Source organism: Curcuma longa, chromosome 10 (genome assembly GCF_044706935.1).
Source record: "Curcuma longa cultivar G26 ecotype Majalengka, Jawa Barat chromosome 10, ITB_CL_G26_1.1, whole genome shotgun sequence".
Lineage (NCBI taxonomy): Eukaryota > Viridiplantae > Streptophyta > Magnoliopsida > Zingiberales > Zingiberaceae > Curcuma > Curcuma longa.
Window position 1 is genome coordinate 3,555,159 of NC_133870.1, and position 16,721 is coordinate 3,571,879.

The window sequence follows — 16,721 nt, forward strand, 5'->3', positions numbered from 1 at the left end:
AATAATTTATTTTTGAGCTTCGAATGTATGTTAGTCAATCTTAATTAAGATTAGTATCGGAGTTAAAAGAGAATAGTTTAAATTTGAAATTATAAAAATAATAATTCAGACTTATTTATCGAAATAGCGTGAGATGTTGAACTCAAGCTGTTAAGCACGATTGATTAGGCCGAACTATTATTAGATTGTTCAAGCTACTAGGGAAGTCGAGTTGTCATGAAGGTTGAGTTGTCAAGAAGGCCAAGTTGTTAGAAAGGTCGAGATGCTAGAGTTGTTGAGTGACCTGAGTAAGTCAGAAAGCTTTCGAACATGAAATCGAGCAAAGTTGTGCCAAACTGCAGAGCCAAAAAGCTAGAGAGGTGCCAAGCAAGTAGGCAAAATCACCGAACATAGATTGTTCATAGCGGGTTGCTCAACAAAGAGAGAATAGATTTTGTATTCCTTTTGTTTGAAGAGAGGTTGTAGCACATAGATCGTGCTCACACAAGAGTCATCTAAGTTGAGATGAATCCGAGTCTTGAATTTGCATAACCCATAGCCTTCTAAAAAGGAGTCTCTCCTCGTACATGCTTCACAATTTCAATTGTTGTAATTCATTAATAACACCAAATTTCAAGTCGCTCAACTTCTAATATGGGATTAATATCTTATTTACAATGGAATCTTTTCCATCTTTTTTTCATTCATATTTTTCTAAAGTGAGAATAAATTATTTCATTATATATATATATGAGCATTTTATATTATTTTTTTACCAACTTGATTAAAATTGCTCAATCTTCATCAAAATCGCTTTAACATGAACTTGATTGTAAAATTTTTGTAACATTCAATTAATGACTGCTACAACATTATAACAACTAATTAATCATTATTATAATAGTTTTACGGTGAATTTGATTGTGTTGAAATAATTTTAATCAAGTTGATAAAGAATTTTTTGATATAAATGTGCTTCATGTATTTTATCAAATTGAATTTATTTATTTTTACGCATTGGAATAGCTACTATGGTCATAGTTGCCCTAGATGGATTTAAATGGAGGCTATCCTGGGCTATATAGCCCAGCCTTATTGCCCAGCCCAAACAATTTTTTTAAGGGAACAAATCCAATTTTGTGTACACTAAACCACTATTATGGATCAAATTAGGTCATTTGAATTGTGGGAAAGGGAGAAACAACAATTCGACAAGTTTGCATTGCACTAGGTAATTAGTGATCCAATGTTAGCTCATGCACCATGCCACTCATGACATGTGGGGTATGCCCTATATGAGTCAGTTCGTGTCTAGCATGACCCTTATGCGTGTCGGGCTCTATACGACCCGCAACGTGGAAAACCCCATCCTATCGGAGAAGTTGTAAGCAATGATGCGTACAACCCATATCAAGTCATGTCAGGTTAAACCGCACACAATCTAACTATTAGAGTTTAGCGGGAAGTATATGAACATATCCAATCTTGCATTTGGAGACTTATCTTAATGACCACTCTTCTGAAGACTGGAATTCTAGACTTACAGTAATTTAGTGGAATAGTGTGACCTTATTGCACTTGCACAAGAACAATATGTTCCCTTCTCACATCGACATTGTTCTGAGTTCCTTGCATCAGAAACTGCCACTCTTCTACTTTGCCTTCAATGACCCCAGCCATGGGCTTTCTCCATGAATGCATTCAGTGACACAATACACAACTCTAGGTTCAAGATCATGAATTGTGAAGTTTATAGTGAAACCACTTCTCTTGCTTGCTATGGAATCCGCTTGCTTGGAAATACCATTTAGAGATTAACTTGGAGATAAGCATCAACACAGGGAGTCGATATGATATACCGTAGAGGTGCGAGCATACCAATAACAGAATGATACACCAATATAAAAGATGAAACCAATATAATTCTCATTGCATTTACCATTGAAGCTCGAACATCTACAGAATGATATAAATTCAACAGATCTCAAACAATGATTAAATGAAGATGATTTATGGCTATACACAAAAGGTGGGGGATCATTTTAAGTTGAAAGGAATGTACTGAAACTAGCTACTGAATTCAGAATATGATAAATAGCTTCAAGATGGGGAAATACATCACTCATAATTGTCGTCCTCGTGCTTAGGCGCATGCCGACACCAGATTCATGGTGAAGGTCTGAGCTGGAACAACTTAGGTATTAGCTGATTTGGTCACCATGGTTGGCACAGAGAGTTTTTCTTAGTCACCTATACAGACACAACCAACGTAGATAATTGCGCCCAAACTTAGCAGCTTCCAAAATGCTATATTTTGATTGATAATTTTGATGGTAGCATCACAAGAATCTATTAACTAGTCAGGGGAAGAATGCAATCAGAAACTTCTCATGCCATCAAAATCGTAGCATGCTTAGCTTGGGTCCAAAAGAAAGACTTATATCATTTTGAACTCCTTCAAATCTCCCCATAAATAAAATGAAGTTATGGAATATCAACTGACTCTCACAGTTATTCACTGTGTCTCCTCAAAACTTCAATGATCTCGTAGATTTTGCTTAACTGAGAATGTGATTTGTCCCCTGAAACAAACATATTCAAGCCACATTTTATTTGAATGCTGCTCCAACCTGGTTTCTTTCTGAATTTGTTTTCACCCTTCGGATTCCTTGATGATTCAGTTTCTTCCCACATCCCATCACATGCAAAGATATTGCTCAACACAACTTGATAGCCCACATTATCTGGTTCTAGTTCAAATAGTTTGTTAGCTGCAAAGTTCCCAAGAACAACATTTGCATGTGTCCTGCATGATGCAAGAAGTGCACCCCAAAGTCTAGCATCAGGCTCAACACTCATATTGTTTATCACATCAAGAGCTTCGTGAAGCTTCCCAGATCGGCCAAGCAAATCAACCAAGCAGGTATAATGGCTTACATTGGGCTCAATTCCGAATTTGTTCTCCATGCAGTTAAACAGCATGCAACCTTCTCTTACAAGCCCCGAGTGGCTGCAGGCAGACAACAAAATTAGAAAGGTGATGCTGTTTGGCTTGATACCTTCCTTTTGCATCTGGTAGAATAACTCCAAAGCTTCTGAGCCAAGTCCATGAATAGCATATCCTTCCAGCATTGAAGTCCATGCTATGGTATCTTTTACAACTATTTGATCAAAACACTTGCGTGCTGAGAGAATGCTTCCACACTTTGCATAAATGTTAACCACAGAGGTCAGAAGAAGTGTATCACCTAAGGCAGCTTCGCAACAATTCCTTGTCATGTACCCATGAACTCCTCTACCCAACTGCAAAGCTCCCAAGTTAGTATATGCGACAACTAAGGCCCTTAGAACATCCTTACAAGGCTTAATTAAAGACTTCTGCATTCTTTCAAACACGTCGACAGCTTCCAAGAACTTACCATTCTGAATAAGACCCCACATCATGATGCTCCATATGGTGCTGCTCTTCACTTGGCATTCATCATGAAACATGACTGCTGATTCCAGTTCACCACATTTAGTATAGAAATCGACGAGAGTGGCACGCAGAACTGAGTCAATCTGTCCAGTTTTTATGGCATTGCAATGCACCTCGCTTCCACCAGGGAGATGTTCGCACTTGGCGAATGCAGAGATGAGCAAAGTTAGAGTCTCAATGCTAGGAGTCACCTCTTGTCTCATCTTCCTATAGCACTCGACTACTCTGGAAACATCCCCCATGGAAGAGTAGGATGATATGAGGATATTCCAAGAGGCAATGCTCCTGTTTCGAATGCTGACAAAGAGCTTCATGACCTCTTCGAAGCAAGCCAATCTACTGAACATGCTCAAAATTGAATTTTGGACCAAGTCATGGCTTTGGAGGCCCGCCTTGGTCGCGAACGCTTGTAGTTGGCACCCTGCGACCTTGTCTTCAGCAACACAGCACGCTCGCAGCAAGACCGCCATTGTGATTTGATTCACCTCAAGACCCTCCGCTCGCATTTGGCGGAGCAAGTGGAAGGCCGCGGGAGAGTCTCCCGCGCCAACGTAACCGGATAACAAGGACGTCCAAGTTACCACATCCCTAAGAGGCATTTCTTCGAACAGCCGACGGGCCGAGGGAACTCGGCCATTCCTAGCGTACGCCTCCACCATGGTGTTGCAGAAATAGACATCACCTGCGAGGCCAATCCTGATAGCGAGGGAATGGAAGGCTTCTCCGAGCTCAATCCGATTCGCCGCGGCGCGGTTGAGGAGGGGAAGCGTGTAGTGGTCGAGGTTGGCGCCGCCTTGATGGCGCATGGCGGAGAAGAGGGAGAGAGCGGCTTGGAAGTCGCCGGCATCGATATGGACTTTGAGGGCGGAGTTCCACTGGCGCGTAGTTGGCTCCGGCGAGCAGTTAAGGTCAGTGGACGAAGGGCGGCTCCACGGGAGAAGGAAATGGCGTGGAAGTTGTTGCAGGGAGTTGGGAGCGGAAGCAGACGTTACCCTTCCAATTCCAACCTGAGCTTGCCACTTGGACATGTGGAATGACGGCGCCATGTTGTAAAAGTAAGTTAAAATTGAATGAGAAACCCAATAAGTATTATCAGTTGCAAAAAAATTCAAGTAACATTTGATAGAACGAAATTAAATAGATGTTAATTGGTTAAAAAAACAAAAAGTTTAAAGACGAGGCTTCATGAGACCCTTTGCATAGGAAGACTAAGTGAATTTTATTGGAGCAATTGATCTCTGATCAAAATTGATTAGATTGATCTAAGTTTAAATTTGATTTTGATATTTGATCAATATGTTAATTGGTCGAGTGAAAAGTTGAATAGTTTAAGATTAATCGGATAATAATTGATCAATATAATTAATTAGTTGAGCAAGAGTCAACTAGGTTAAGGTTGATCGGATATATATTTAACAAGATATGAAAAGTCTAAGTGGATTGCCAATGATCGGATACTTGATAGTCAGAAGTTTAACAGGGAGTTGGCAAGAGGGAAGTCCAAGTGGATCATAGTTGATTGGACACTTGATGATCGGAAGTCTAACAAAGAAGTTAACAAGTGAGAAATCCAAGTGGATCGTGGTTCATAGGACACTTGATGATCATAAGTCCAATAGAGAGTTGGCATTGGGAAGTACAAGTGAGTTATGGGTGATCAGATATTTGACTGTCGAAATTCTAACATAGAGTTGGTACAAGACAAAAAATCTAAGTATGTCATGGTTGATCGAATACTTGATGATAGAAAGTTCAAACAGGTGAAGGAAGATGAGATGTTTGGCATGAATGAAGTCCTGACAAGTCGAGGGTGACTGGAAGCTAGGCGCGTGAAGTCTCGATAGGTCAACGATGGCCACATGTTGAGTGAAGAAAGTCCTGATAAGTTGACGTCAACTAAATACTTAATAAGACAAGTTTTTATCTTTGGAGAGGCTGAAACAGGAGTAGCAATTAATTGCTTGGAAGGGGAAATGGATTGCTAAAAGAGTGCTAGGGGTGCTCGAGACTCAGGCTGCTAGGACACACAGGGCTTCGACAATTGACCAACTCAGGCTCTGGATTCTGCAGTTGTCCAACTCGAGCTTGAGCTTCAACATTCGATTGCGACCTCAACCCACTCAAACTCAGGCTACTCAAGCAAAGCGTTCATCAAGTTGGAACTCGAGAACCCACTCGGGCTCAGGACTCAGAGTTAATCGGGTGTTCGGGGTGCTCAGGCGCGTGCAAGAGCATGGGAACTCACTCGAACTCAGGGGTGCTCGGGCCCAACAACCCACTCAGACTCAGGTTGATCGAGTTCAAGGTGTTGGAGTTTGTGCGAGAGTCGACACATAGGAACTCACTCGAATTCAGGGTGCTCAAGTGAGTGCCCAATAACCCACTCGGACTCGAATTGATCGAATCCAGGGTGCGCATGCATGTGCAAGAGTCGGTAGATAGGAACCCACTCAGACTCGGGTAATTGACCATGAGTACTCGCGCGACTGTTGCACACGAACAGAGTCTTCCCAAATCGATTGGTCAGTTCAACTGGTGGCTAGCAATCGATTATTGTGTCTCAACAATCAATTGATGGTGGTCAAACTGCATGAAAAGCCGTTCTACAGGCTTTAATAGTGAAGGGAGTCGTTCGGAAACCGTTTCGTTGATTTCCCTTGTACAAATTTTTTTTTGCACAAGGACAAAACTTTCCAAGCGGCCCCACGGATCGATGGCTTCTTGTGTTTGTTTTCAGGTTTCATACAAAGGTAATTACAACTAATAAAAGCGGAATAACTTAGTCGTACCGTTCACTTTTGGATTGTGTGGATGATGGTCTTAAATCTAAAACCTCTTGGTCTTCTCTTGTATTCCTCTAGCCCTCTTGGACGTCGTATGGGCGACGATCCTCCAAGATGTGATCCACCCGAGAGCTCTTCTTTCTTTCCTTCTGAATCCTAGAGCAAGGCTTCTTCTTCTTCTTCTCTTCTCCTTCTTCCTCTATTTCTTCTTCTCCTTCTTTGGCCGCCGGCCCTAGCAAAGGGATTGCTTCTTTGTGTGCCGGCCCTAGCTCAAGGGGAAGATGGAAGAACGGGGCGCCGGCCCTAGCAAGTAGAGAAGAGGAGAAGGAGGGGGAAAGGGGTAGCCGGCCCTAGCACTTGGATGTTGCCGCCGGCCCTAGCAAGAGGAGGCAATAAGTTGTGTTTTCACTTCTCTTCTAATCCTCTTACTAACCCCTTCTTTTATAGCCAAGCCTTCTCAGAAATTTTAAAATTTTCTAACAAATTCCTTAAATAGATTTTGATAGAATAAATCAAATCTTTAAGAATATTTGTTTTAAAAAAAATCTGACAAACTTATCTTATCCAAATCTCTTGATAAGATTTTGTTAGTTTTTTAATAAAATTTCTTTTCCTTATTTGCGGAAGAAAAAACCGAACCAAGTTCTTATTCTTGTGGTCGGCCCTTAAGAATAAAACCAAACCAAGTCTTTTTATTCTTAAGTTGTAGTGGGCCCTAGCAAGAGAATAAAACTGAACCATGGTCTAGTTGAACCAAGGTCTAATTAAACCAAGTGGCTGGATATTATGGCTTCATTTAGAGGCTACAAGAGGGACCACGAGGAGGAATTGGTTTTGGTCTTTCGATGAGCTAAGGCTTCCCGTGTTCGCCCCGAACACACAACCTTAGTCCATCAATAATAACTCATATCACTAAAGAGTTATTATCGAACTACCGCACCAATCCCATATTACAATATGAGCTCCTTCTTATCATGAGTGCATTAGTCTCCCTGTGTTTAAGATATCGAATGTCCGTTAATTAATCGAATTACTGACAATTCAATTAATTAACTTCTGAGTCCGAGAGTAATACCACTCAACCTTATTATCATGCGGAACTAAGTCCACCTGTAGGGTTTACATGATAATCTTTATGAGCTCCTCAAGGAGACATCATCAACCTATTTAATAGGACACAGTTTTCTTCTATAATCAACAACACACCATATACATAACATTATTTCCTAACTCATCGGGCCTTTTGATCTAACGAGATAAATCTCACCTTTTGATGAATCAAAGAAATATATGCTAAGTATATGTGCTTGTTATTATATCCGGATTAAGAGTATGCACTTCCATGATAACTGAGGTCTAGTCCGATTATATAGTCAGTATAAATTGAACGACCTCAATCGGTCATGTTCAATACACACAAAGTGTACTAGTGTAATTTTATAGTTAAGATAAACTAATACCAAATTACACTACAACCGTTTCAATGGTTTGTCCCTATCCATCATGGTTGTGAGCACATTTATAACTTATAAGGAACTGATAACATGATCTTCTGTGTAGCACCACACACCATGTTATCTACAGTATAAATTAAATAGACAATTGTATTTGACTAAAACAAAGACATTTGACTACATATGATTCTCATTAGAATGAATAAAATTACAGATGTTCTTAAAAAAGCTCAGTCTTATAGTATACATCGATCCCTACAAATAGTCGAATTACAATTAAGCAATCGATTGGTGAAGACTATCAATCGATTGCTAGGCAGAAATTGTAAGACTATTGCATGCGAGAGAGAGTGGGGTGAATCTTATTCGTTCATTCATTCGATTTCGTCTTACTATCAAAGAAAACTAATAGTGAAATTAAATAAATAAAATAAAATAACACACAGATTTACTTGGTTTTCAATCTCCTAGAGTTAGTGCATTCAAGGCCTAAGTATGGGAGGTGTCCGTCCACTAGTGGATTTCGAAACTCTTTTCGGAGACAAAAAAATCCATCTGACAGTCAAAGTACAAGCATAAATAATAAAGAGTAAATAAATTAAAACATAAACACTCAAGGTCGAGCCGATCTAGAAATACTGAGTGCAGCGCACCCTTCTTGAAACTTTCCGAGTCACACAAGCAGAGCTTCGATCGCATTCACGAGCACAACAAGGTTTGAGAGTAGTAGTGAGTTGTTCTTCTCTTGATGTTGCTCATTGAGGGCTTACAAAATCCCTTTTCGGGCGCTTAATTCCTTTTCGGGCCCTTGAGATTGATTCAATCGGATCCACCTTCGTCGGTCTTTATCCAACCAAGTCTCATCCTAGTCGAGGTGCCAAGATTAGCCCAAGGTGCTTGGACTATCTAGGCGCCTGGAATATCATCCGAGCCCCCAGAGTTGCTCCCGGTCCAAGTGCTAGGACCATATCAAGATGCCTAGACTATCCGGGCGCCCAGAGCTAATTCAACTTAGTTTGACCTGAGTTAACTATAGGCTTGATTTGGTGTCTATTTATTTCTATCATGCTTTTTTAGTTTTGCTTCCAACGATCCTGGTTCCTGCAAGATATATATGCACTAAACAAGCAAGCAACCTAAGCCTAACTGTAGTATGTCTGACCTACTAAGCTTACTTAAGTCTTACCTAGTAAGTCTAACCTACTAAGCTTGCATAAGGGTTACTCTCTCAGGATTTTCTTTATCAAACATCCGATCGCTCTTGACCTACTTGGATTTACCTTTACCTATAACCTCCAGTTAGGACTAGTCGCTCAGTAAATTTCCCACCTGCCAAACATCTGATCACCCTTGACCTGCTTGGGCTTCTTGCTCAACATCCAATCCTCTAACCCCTAGGATTTTTCTTTCGATGTCCGGTCCTTGTTGACCCATTGGTCTGTTGGACGTTCGATCCACTAACCCACCTAGACTTTCCACCTGGATCCTTGATCTTCCAAGTTTTCCTTGACTAGTCCAATTAACAAGGACATCCTTACCTAGCCTCCAATTAGGACTTCCCTTGCTAATCATCTTGTCAATTTTGACTTAACCAGACTTCACTCACATCTAAATATTAAGTCATGTTTGGATCAACCCTTGGTCAGACTAACCAGATCTAAGTATATTGTCAAACATTGAAACCCTGGAGGGAAACTGCACCAACAATCTCTTCCTTTTTGATGTTTGACAATTTCTTAAGTTAAATTATAGGTCATTAGGATTTTAACACTATGGGAGATTACTAAATTATTTAACTTAGTTTTTTCTTCTCTTCCTTTGTCAATCATAAAAAAAAAATATTGCATCAACAATTTATGAATTTCTTATGGCCAAAACTTAGTTAGATGTTGCGTATATATGGAGTTTCCATTGGTTCAAATATTATTAACTATAAAAGATTAATCAATCATGTAATGGTTGCAATATATTATTATTTTTCCTAATCAATAATTTAGCACAAAGTAGAATTTTTATCAGGAAACAGCAACTGAATCAACACTAGCTACTTCAATATTTTATGGAGATATCCAGAATCCTTAATCCCTGATGAGTTTGACTAATCCCCCTAAAAAAAGTCAACCTCGAAATCTGATCTCGATGCTCTACCAAGCATCCTTTTGTCCTTCTACGTAAACGCTTTAATTTGCAGTATCTTACTGCTGCCGCACTTCAAGCTTCATAACTGGAATGCTCGCGACGAACAGCTGCCCATTCATGACGAATTAAAGCTATAAATAATGGCTGCGATCGATAGTTTTAATTAATCTTCAAATCTAATCTTCCAACCAACGCTTTATTATATTTCTTTCATAAAGATTAAATTAATAATTCTATTTCTCTCATTTATTTGATAGGAAGGGAAAACGAAGAAGGTATTGATTGCGTCGAAATATTGTTTGGTTTTGTTTCCATTCAAGTCCCCGTTAAAGACGATAATATACTTTTTTTTCAGTTTGATTTAATCGAAACGAATGAGTTGAATCTGGAAGAAAATAAAATGATTATTTTTTTCCTCATTCAAAGTATTTACTTCCAAACAAATTAAATCGAATCGCACAGCATTATGTGGAGTAGAGATTACAGTTTCTATGTTTATATATGTATGAATTAATCTACGCACTGATCTGCCATCCATAGAAACGATCGATCGAGTAATGAAGGAGGAAGAGCATGCAACAATGGCGTTATCATATAATCGTCTCCTCCGTCGCGATCCAATTCCCGCCGGACCCTCCTCTCGAGTCTACTACAGAGCCGGCGGCCGCGTCCCCTTCGACTGGGAGATCGAGCCGGGCCAGCCAAAGAGCCCCGCAGTGGAGGAGACCGCCCCGGCGGCGACTCTGACGCTGCCGCCGCCGCCACTGAGCCCGCCGCCGGCGGTGTGGGGTCCGGAGGTCGCCAAACGCGGCGGAGGTGATCCACGCGTGGCTGCGACTGGGAAGAGCAAGGTCAGATCAGGGAAGCACGGCGTGAAGTCGAGAAATCAATCTGTGGCGCCGCCGCCGGCGAGCTGCTTCGTGGTGCCGGAGCCGCTAAGGAGGTGGGACTTTTCTCGAATGCTCGGTTCCATTTGGAGGAAGTAGTAGAAAATATATATAGGTTAATTAATTATGTACTGCGATTAGCAAACTAATTTGGACGTTTAACAGTAAAAATTTTTCTTCTGCAAATATTAAATATTAACTCCTCCGATCGATCCTGCTCCTGCCTGCCCGTGATGTAGCAATAGATTAATCAAGTCTTTACCGTTTGAATCTCAATTACGATGAACTATATATTTCTTTCATGAGGATAAAAAATCAAAAATATTGACTATTAGATAGAAAATGTTCATACTTTTAGATTTATCTAGTGAATTAACTTGGCCTTCATAGACATATTTACTCCACTGATCATTAATACTCCTCGATCTATATATGGATGAACTCAACCGCCACGAGCACAAACAAAAAGAAAAAGAGAGAATTATTTAATTTGAGGGTGTATGTCCTGCAGGATTAATTCCCAGTCGACCTAGAAATTAAGGTTGGTTAAATGCATGCTGTTGTCAAGACCTCCTCTAGCTGCAGTATCTGCACCTTTACTTTTGCTAAAAATGTCAATGGAAAAAGATGGATGAATGGAAGGAAGAAGCTCATGAGATTTTAATTCCACATTGGAAGATTATGATTAAAAGTTTGTTTATATTATTGCACAAGTATATATGTTATGAACAAATACATAAGGAAAGACTTTCTTTTACATGTGAAAAAGCTATATCAATTATGTTGGTGCGCACTTTGTCGTTCATCCCTAGAATTGTACGGGAAGCGAAAGCTATATCAATTATGTCGTTCTCCTCGCTCTCAAAAAATATTAAAAATTTTAAATTTGGATTACAGTTTAAATTAATCAAGTTGAAAATTTTAAACTTGAATTGTAATTTAGACGAATCAAGTACAAATTCATTGAGTTTTCTACTTTAATTTAAAATAAATAAACCTTTTCTTGCGGGCCAATCCACACGGGTCGCGAGCTTAGACGGGTCAACCCATCTAAATCTATCTTAAAACGGGTTGATAAAACAACCCATGACAATGGCGGAGTGGGCCAAAGCATTGCCAAATTGGCAGGTATATATCTCTCGTCAGAATTCCCATGATAGGAATCAAGTACGAATTCAACTCATGACTCTTATGTGTGATGATCACGGTTCACCGTTGGAGAAAAATAACGACCCATGATAATCTCAAAGCATCGCCAAGAGGCCCATGGATTTGACATTGATGTTGTGAACATATGCATGACTATACGTGGGTGCACAGGGGGAGTATAAATTCAAGGCCAGAATTGCACTAACCCAATTTGACTTGTATGCGAGCATGACCTATACGCGTTGAATGTCGAATCGATCAGGATAAAATTTAGAATGAACCAATGTTTTGCCACTCGTATCAATTTTGCTGCCTGCTCAATTGCATAACGGATGCATTAACTTATATTAATGGTGTATCTGTAGCCTCCTGGGGGAAACGATTAACATTTTGAGTAGTGAATTATCATTAACTAGTCATTTAATATTGCCTAAAGTTGGAGCTCCTATAAAAGAGGAGGTTATGATCTTGAGCAAGTGTGTGCAAACAAATACTCTCCATCCACTTCGCTCCCTCATTGTTTTTCTTTCTGTCGTGCATTCACTCGATAGATCGCCGGTGATAGTGTTCGGGTACAATCTCAGTTCGCCATGACCAACCTATGCTTAGTGGTGATCGTGGTCCGTCGTTGTATCCTAAGAAACAAACATGCATCATGATCTTTAAGCACTATCAGAGGGGACAAATATATTTTAAGAAAACTACGTCACTCAGGTCTCGGCAACTCTTTCTATTGATTGGTCAATCGGCAATCAGCTCTCAGCTTGGCTGCCTCAGCCTCAACAACTTGGCCTTAGCACTCGACCTCTTGGCAACTCAGCCTCGGCTAAATCGACCTCAACACTCCGCCTCAACAATTTGATGTCGGCTAACTTAGCTGATTGGGCCTTGATACTCAATAGCTCAGTTAACTTGGCCTTGACACCTCGACCTCGCCACTCGACTTACTCGGCCTTGACACTTGATAGCTCGACTGACTCGACCTCAACTTCTCAGCCTCAATAGCTCAAGCACGTCAGCTCGACCAAGTTAACTCGGTCATACAAAGGCAGTGATCCCCTCAAACTCATCCAAGTAGGTCAGAGCTTGAAAATCTAAGATTATCAAGACATCTTAATACATAAGGCTGAATTTTAATTCTGTAATTTTAAATTTCAATAAAATATCCTTATGTCTCTAGTGAAAGATTGTTCAAGAATCTTAAAACAATTTCATTTCTATTGAGATGGACATCGAAAATGTTAAAGTACAATATATAGACTCATCACTTAGAACACCATTAATGAGTGTTCCAAATTTCTTCATCCGATTAATCTCGAAAGTAAATGATTTATTTATTGGATACATTTAGAACACAACTTATACATATTTAAAGGCCAACATCCAAAATATTCATCCATATTGAGATTTGAACTTTGACCTTCGTATTTTGATGGTTGCTCCAAGAACCAACCAGTTGCTAGAACATGTGGATGCTCTCATATATATATATATTCCCAGAGCAGTTTGTACATGTTGCACATGAAGGAAGGTTCGATTGTAATCCTTCAAGGAATAAATTCCTCTGGTGGTCCATAATCATTCGCATTAATACTATACTTGTAATGAATCGATGGTTAGTGGATGGCGAATAGTCCACTAAAAGTTTTGTTATATATAGAAACTAAAAAATAATTAGTTAGAAATTAAAATCCAATTTATGTGGTTTGTGAAATTGATCAAAATGTGAAGAGGAAGCATATATATATATATATATATATATATATATATATAGAGAACATACTATTCATGACGAAGAGGCTACTACCAAAAGAGAGCTTGAGATTGAAGTGTTAACAAATGGAAAAGTTCAATAGAAATCCGTAAACGAAAAGTTCTGATAGATCAAAATCGACTTAATACCTAGTAAATAGAAGAACTCAGAGGTGATACTTTTGGCAAAAGAAAAAAACTCAGAGGTAAACCTTTTAATTTGGCATGTGATATATGAGAGATTAATAGATATTTTGTAATGTTGAAATTTGGAGTAGACTTTTACTAATGGTTTTCAATCATAATCAATAATTTAAGTCTTGATGAACATATTTAGCCAATTGAAAGTTAAGTTTGATCTACTAAATTATCGAATTGATTTGATAGTCATCTAAAGATATTCTACTCACAAATAAAAGTATTTTATTTCAATGTCTGAATAGTAATTTAATTGACTAGAATGAATTGAGTCAACCATATGATCGACTAATGAAAATAAATTGATCTTTATTTGATTTAAATTGACTAAATAATGGTGCCTAATCAACTATTTGAATTTAAAAATTAGTTCATTTGTTTGAATCTTATCCACTTGAATTGATCAACTACTCTTGAATCTCAATCAGTTGAAAGATAAGACTTGTCTAGTTGAGTAGTACTTTGAAATGGATTTGAGTCAATTGGATAGATATTGAGTCAAAGATAATAACTGATAGACAAATCTTCCATGATTAATATTTCAATCAAACAAAATAATTGATTGAAGCTTATTCAAGCTCATGTTGATTGAAGGCTATAAAATTCATGGGCAAAGGGAGCTCATCCAACAAAGACAAAGCTATCATTCTACATCAATTCCATACATAGCTCCAATTTTGTTTTTTTTTTTTTGTCTTTATTTATAGTCCTTGTAAAGGGCTTTTTTTTTTATCTTCGAGTTCTTATTATTTTTTCTTTCACATTTTCTTTTATGATTTGATTGCTCATATTTTAATTGCGAGAGAATAACCTTTTGCCTTTGGTAAAGAGGTGATTCACCCTACAAGTCTATCTAAAGGTTCGGGAGTTCCAAATCATGTTAAGCAACTTTTATTAGCTTTACCTATTTGTTTTTATTATTTTATTATATAATCTAACTCTCTTTAGTTAAGATCGTTATTCACCGTCCTCTAGTATTCGATCATATCACCTTTTATCATAATCATAATAGTTTTTTTACTTGTATCTCTTTTTGAATACTAAATTTTGAACCTAGCTAGTTGATTATATAGAGCCTTAATTAGGTTAATTAGGTGTTATAAAATAACAAACAATAGTAAAGAAATTAAGGTGAAAGATAACATATTAAAAAAAATCATGGAGAAAAATCTCTAATATAATTAAAGATAATAAGGAAGATGAGAAATAAAAAGTCGCTATTATTGGATACTTTTTAATATTATTTTATAACTCGTTGAGATATATTATTTTTTTAAAAAATTTATTTTTTATTTTTTATTTTTATTCCCAGGTTCAGTGGGCGTCGACATGCGTGCAAGCAAATGAAAGCTGAGCTTTCAGCCACGTAACACTTTTATATTATAAGTATTAAAAATAAAATTTTCGGAAAATAATTGAGTTAGTTACGATGAAATAAAATTGTAGAAGAGGAAAAAAATTTGAATTTAGATGAAATCGAGATAATATCCTCTTTCGTACATCAACAATGACAGACCAATTTGGACGATCTATCGGAATTTAGATTAATATATTCAGATTTGATACAGCAGATATAAGTAACTACATAATAATATCAATATATGTTATATATATATATAGGGGTTTGCTATGCTGTGCGATAAACTCATGCGCGACCCGTGCGCGACTCCTTGATCCATCGGCACTGCCGCTATCCTTGCCGCGCCGTCCGACCACCGCCGGCCGTCGCTGGTCACCGCCTTGGCCGTGATCGACGTTCCACTCGCCAACGTTTCGGTTAGCGTCGGATTCCGATTGGATAGTGACCGAAATCCAACGTAATTTATTTGGAAAACACTGCCCCCACTGTGCACCATTGTTGACGGTGATCGGGCCGGATTTCGATCGAATCCATTCCGACCGCGATTCGATCGGAATCTGATTGTGATTCGGTCGGAATTCGACCTGATCGCCATCGACAGTGGCGTGCACCATTTCTGACCAAATCGTGGTCGGATTCCGACCAAATCGCGATTGAAAATGATACACGCGCACTGCCAACCCTATTTTGTTGAATTCCGTTGGATTCCGACCACTATTCAGCCAGAATCCGACGTCGGACGGAGCACCGGCGAGTGACACGTCGATTGTGCCCGAGGCGGTGATCGACGGTGGCAGCAACGGTGGGTCGTGGGTGTCAAGTTATGGATTCTTCATCGCGCAGCATCTATATATATATATATATATATATATATATATATATATATATATATATATATATATATATATATATATATATATTTCGTAGAAAAAAATTATTAAAGGTCAACATTTTCTTTTTAACGATGGTGGTCAACGAGATATTTCTCCAACTCCGTTCTCTTAACGTATCATAAATAAAAAGCCTTTTGCACGTGGTTGCTTTACCTTCCAGAAAGCATTATTTCTTCAAATCCCATTTTACTTTCTAAATAATGAATATTAAGCTCAAAAATATTTTTTCCAAAAAATTATAAATACTATTACTCTATTTTTTATAACTATTTGAGAAAAATTAAAAAAAAACCACCTTTTATAAAGAGTATTTTATATAATTGTCTCTGTCTACAATAATTTTGCGGTAGTTTTAACTACTACAATAAAAAAACATATTAAAATATTCGTTTAAAAGTGATTTTATTTTATTTTATTAAAAAATGTCCTTTCAGCAAATGCTAATAAAGGATAGTTTTTAATGTTTACCATAAATATTGCGCTGCGTGTTTGCTCGTTCAAAAATAATTAAATTATATACATTTTAAAATAGGAAAATTGTGAACTCGGTGGAATTTCGACTTTCCCAGAAGGCCCACCTACTGGTGTACTTGTTTTCTGATTGAAGGAATAGCAGCAGTGATGGATGGGTAGATTGGGTGTGAAAGTG

At 38.4% G+C, this 16,721-nt stretch overlaps 1 protein-coding gene across 1 annotated transcript; it reads right to left on the reverse strand.

Annotated features, from left to right (window-relative positions):
- Positions 1-2,036: 2,036 nt before the first annotated feature.
- On the reverse strand, positions 2,037-4,485 carry LOC141835493 (pentatricopeptide repeat-containing protein At4g35130, chloroplastic-like). The gene has a single exon (XM_074722911.1). It carries the CDS (start codon positions 4,483-4,485, stop codon positions 2,491-2,493), a length of 1,995 nt encoding a protein of 664 aa, XP_074579012.1. The 3' UTR covers positions 2,037-2,490.
- Between the last annotated feature and the right edge of the window lie 12,236 nt (positions 4,486-16,721).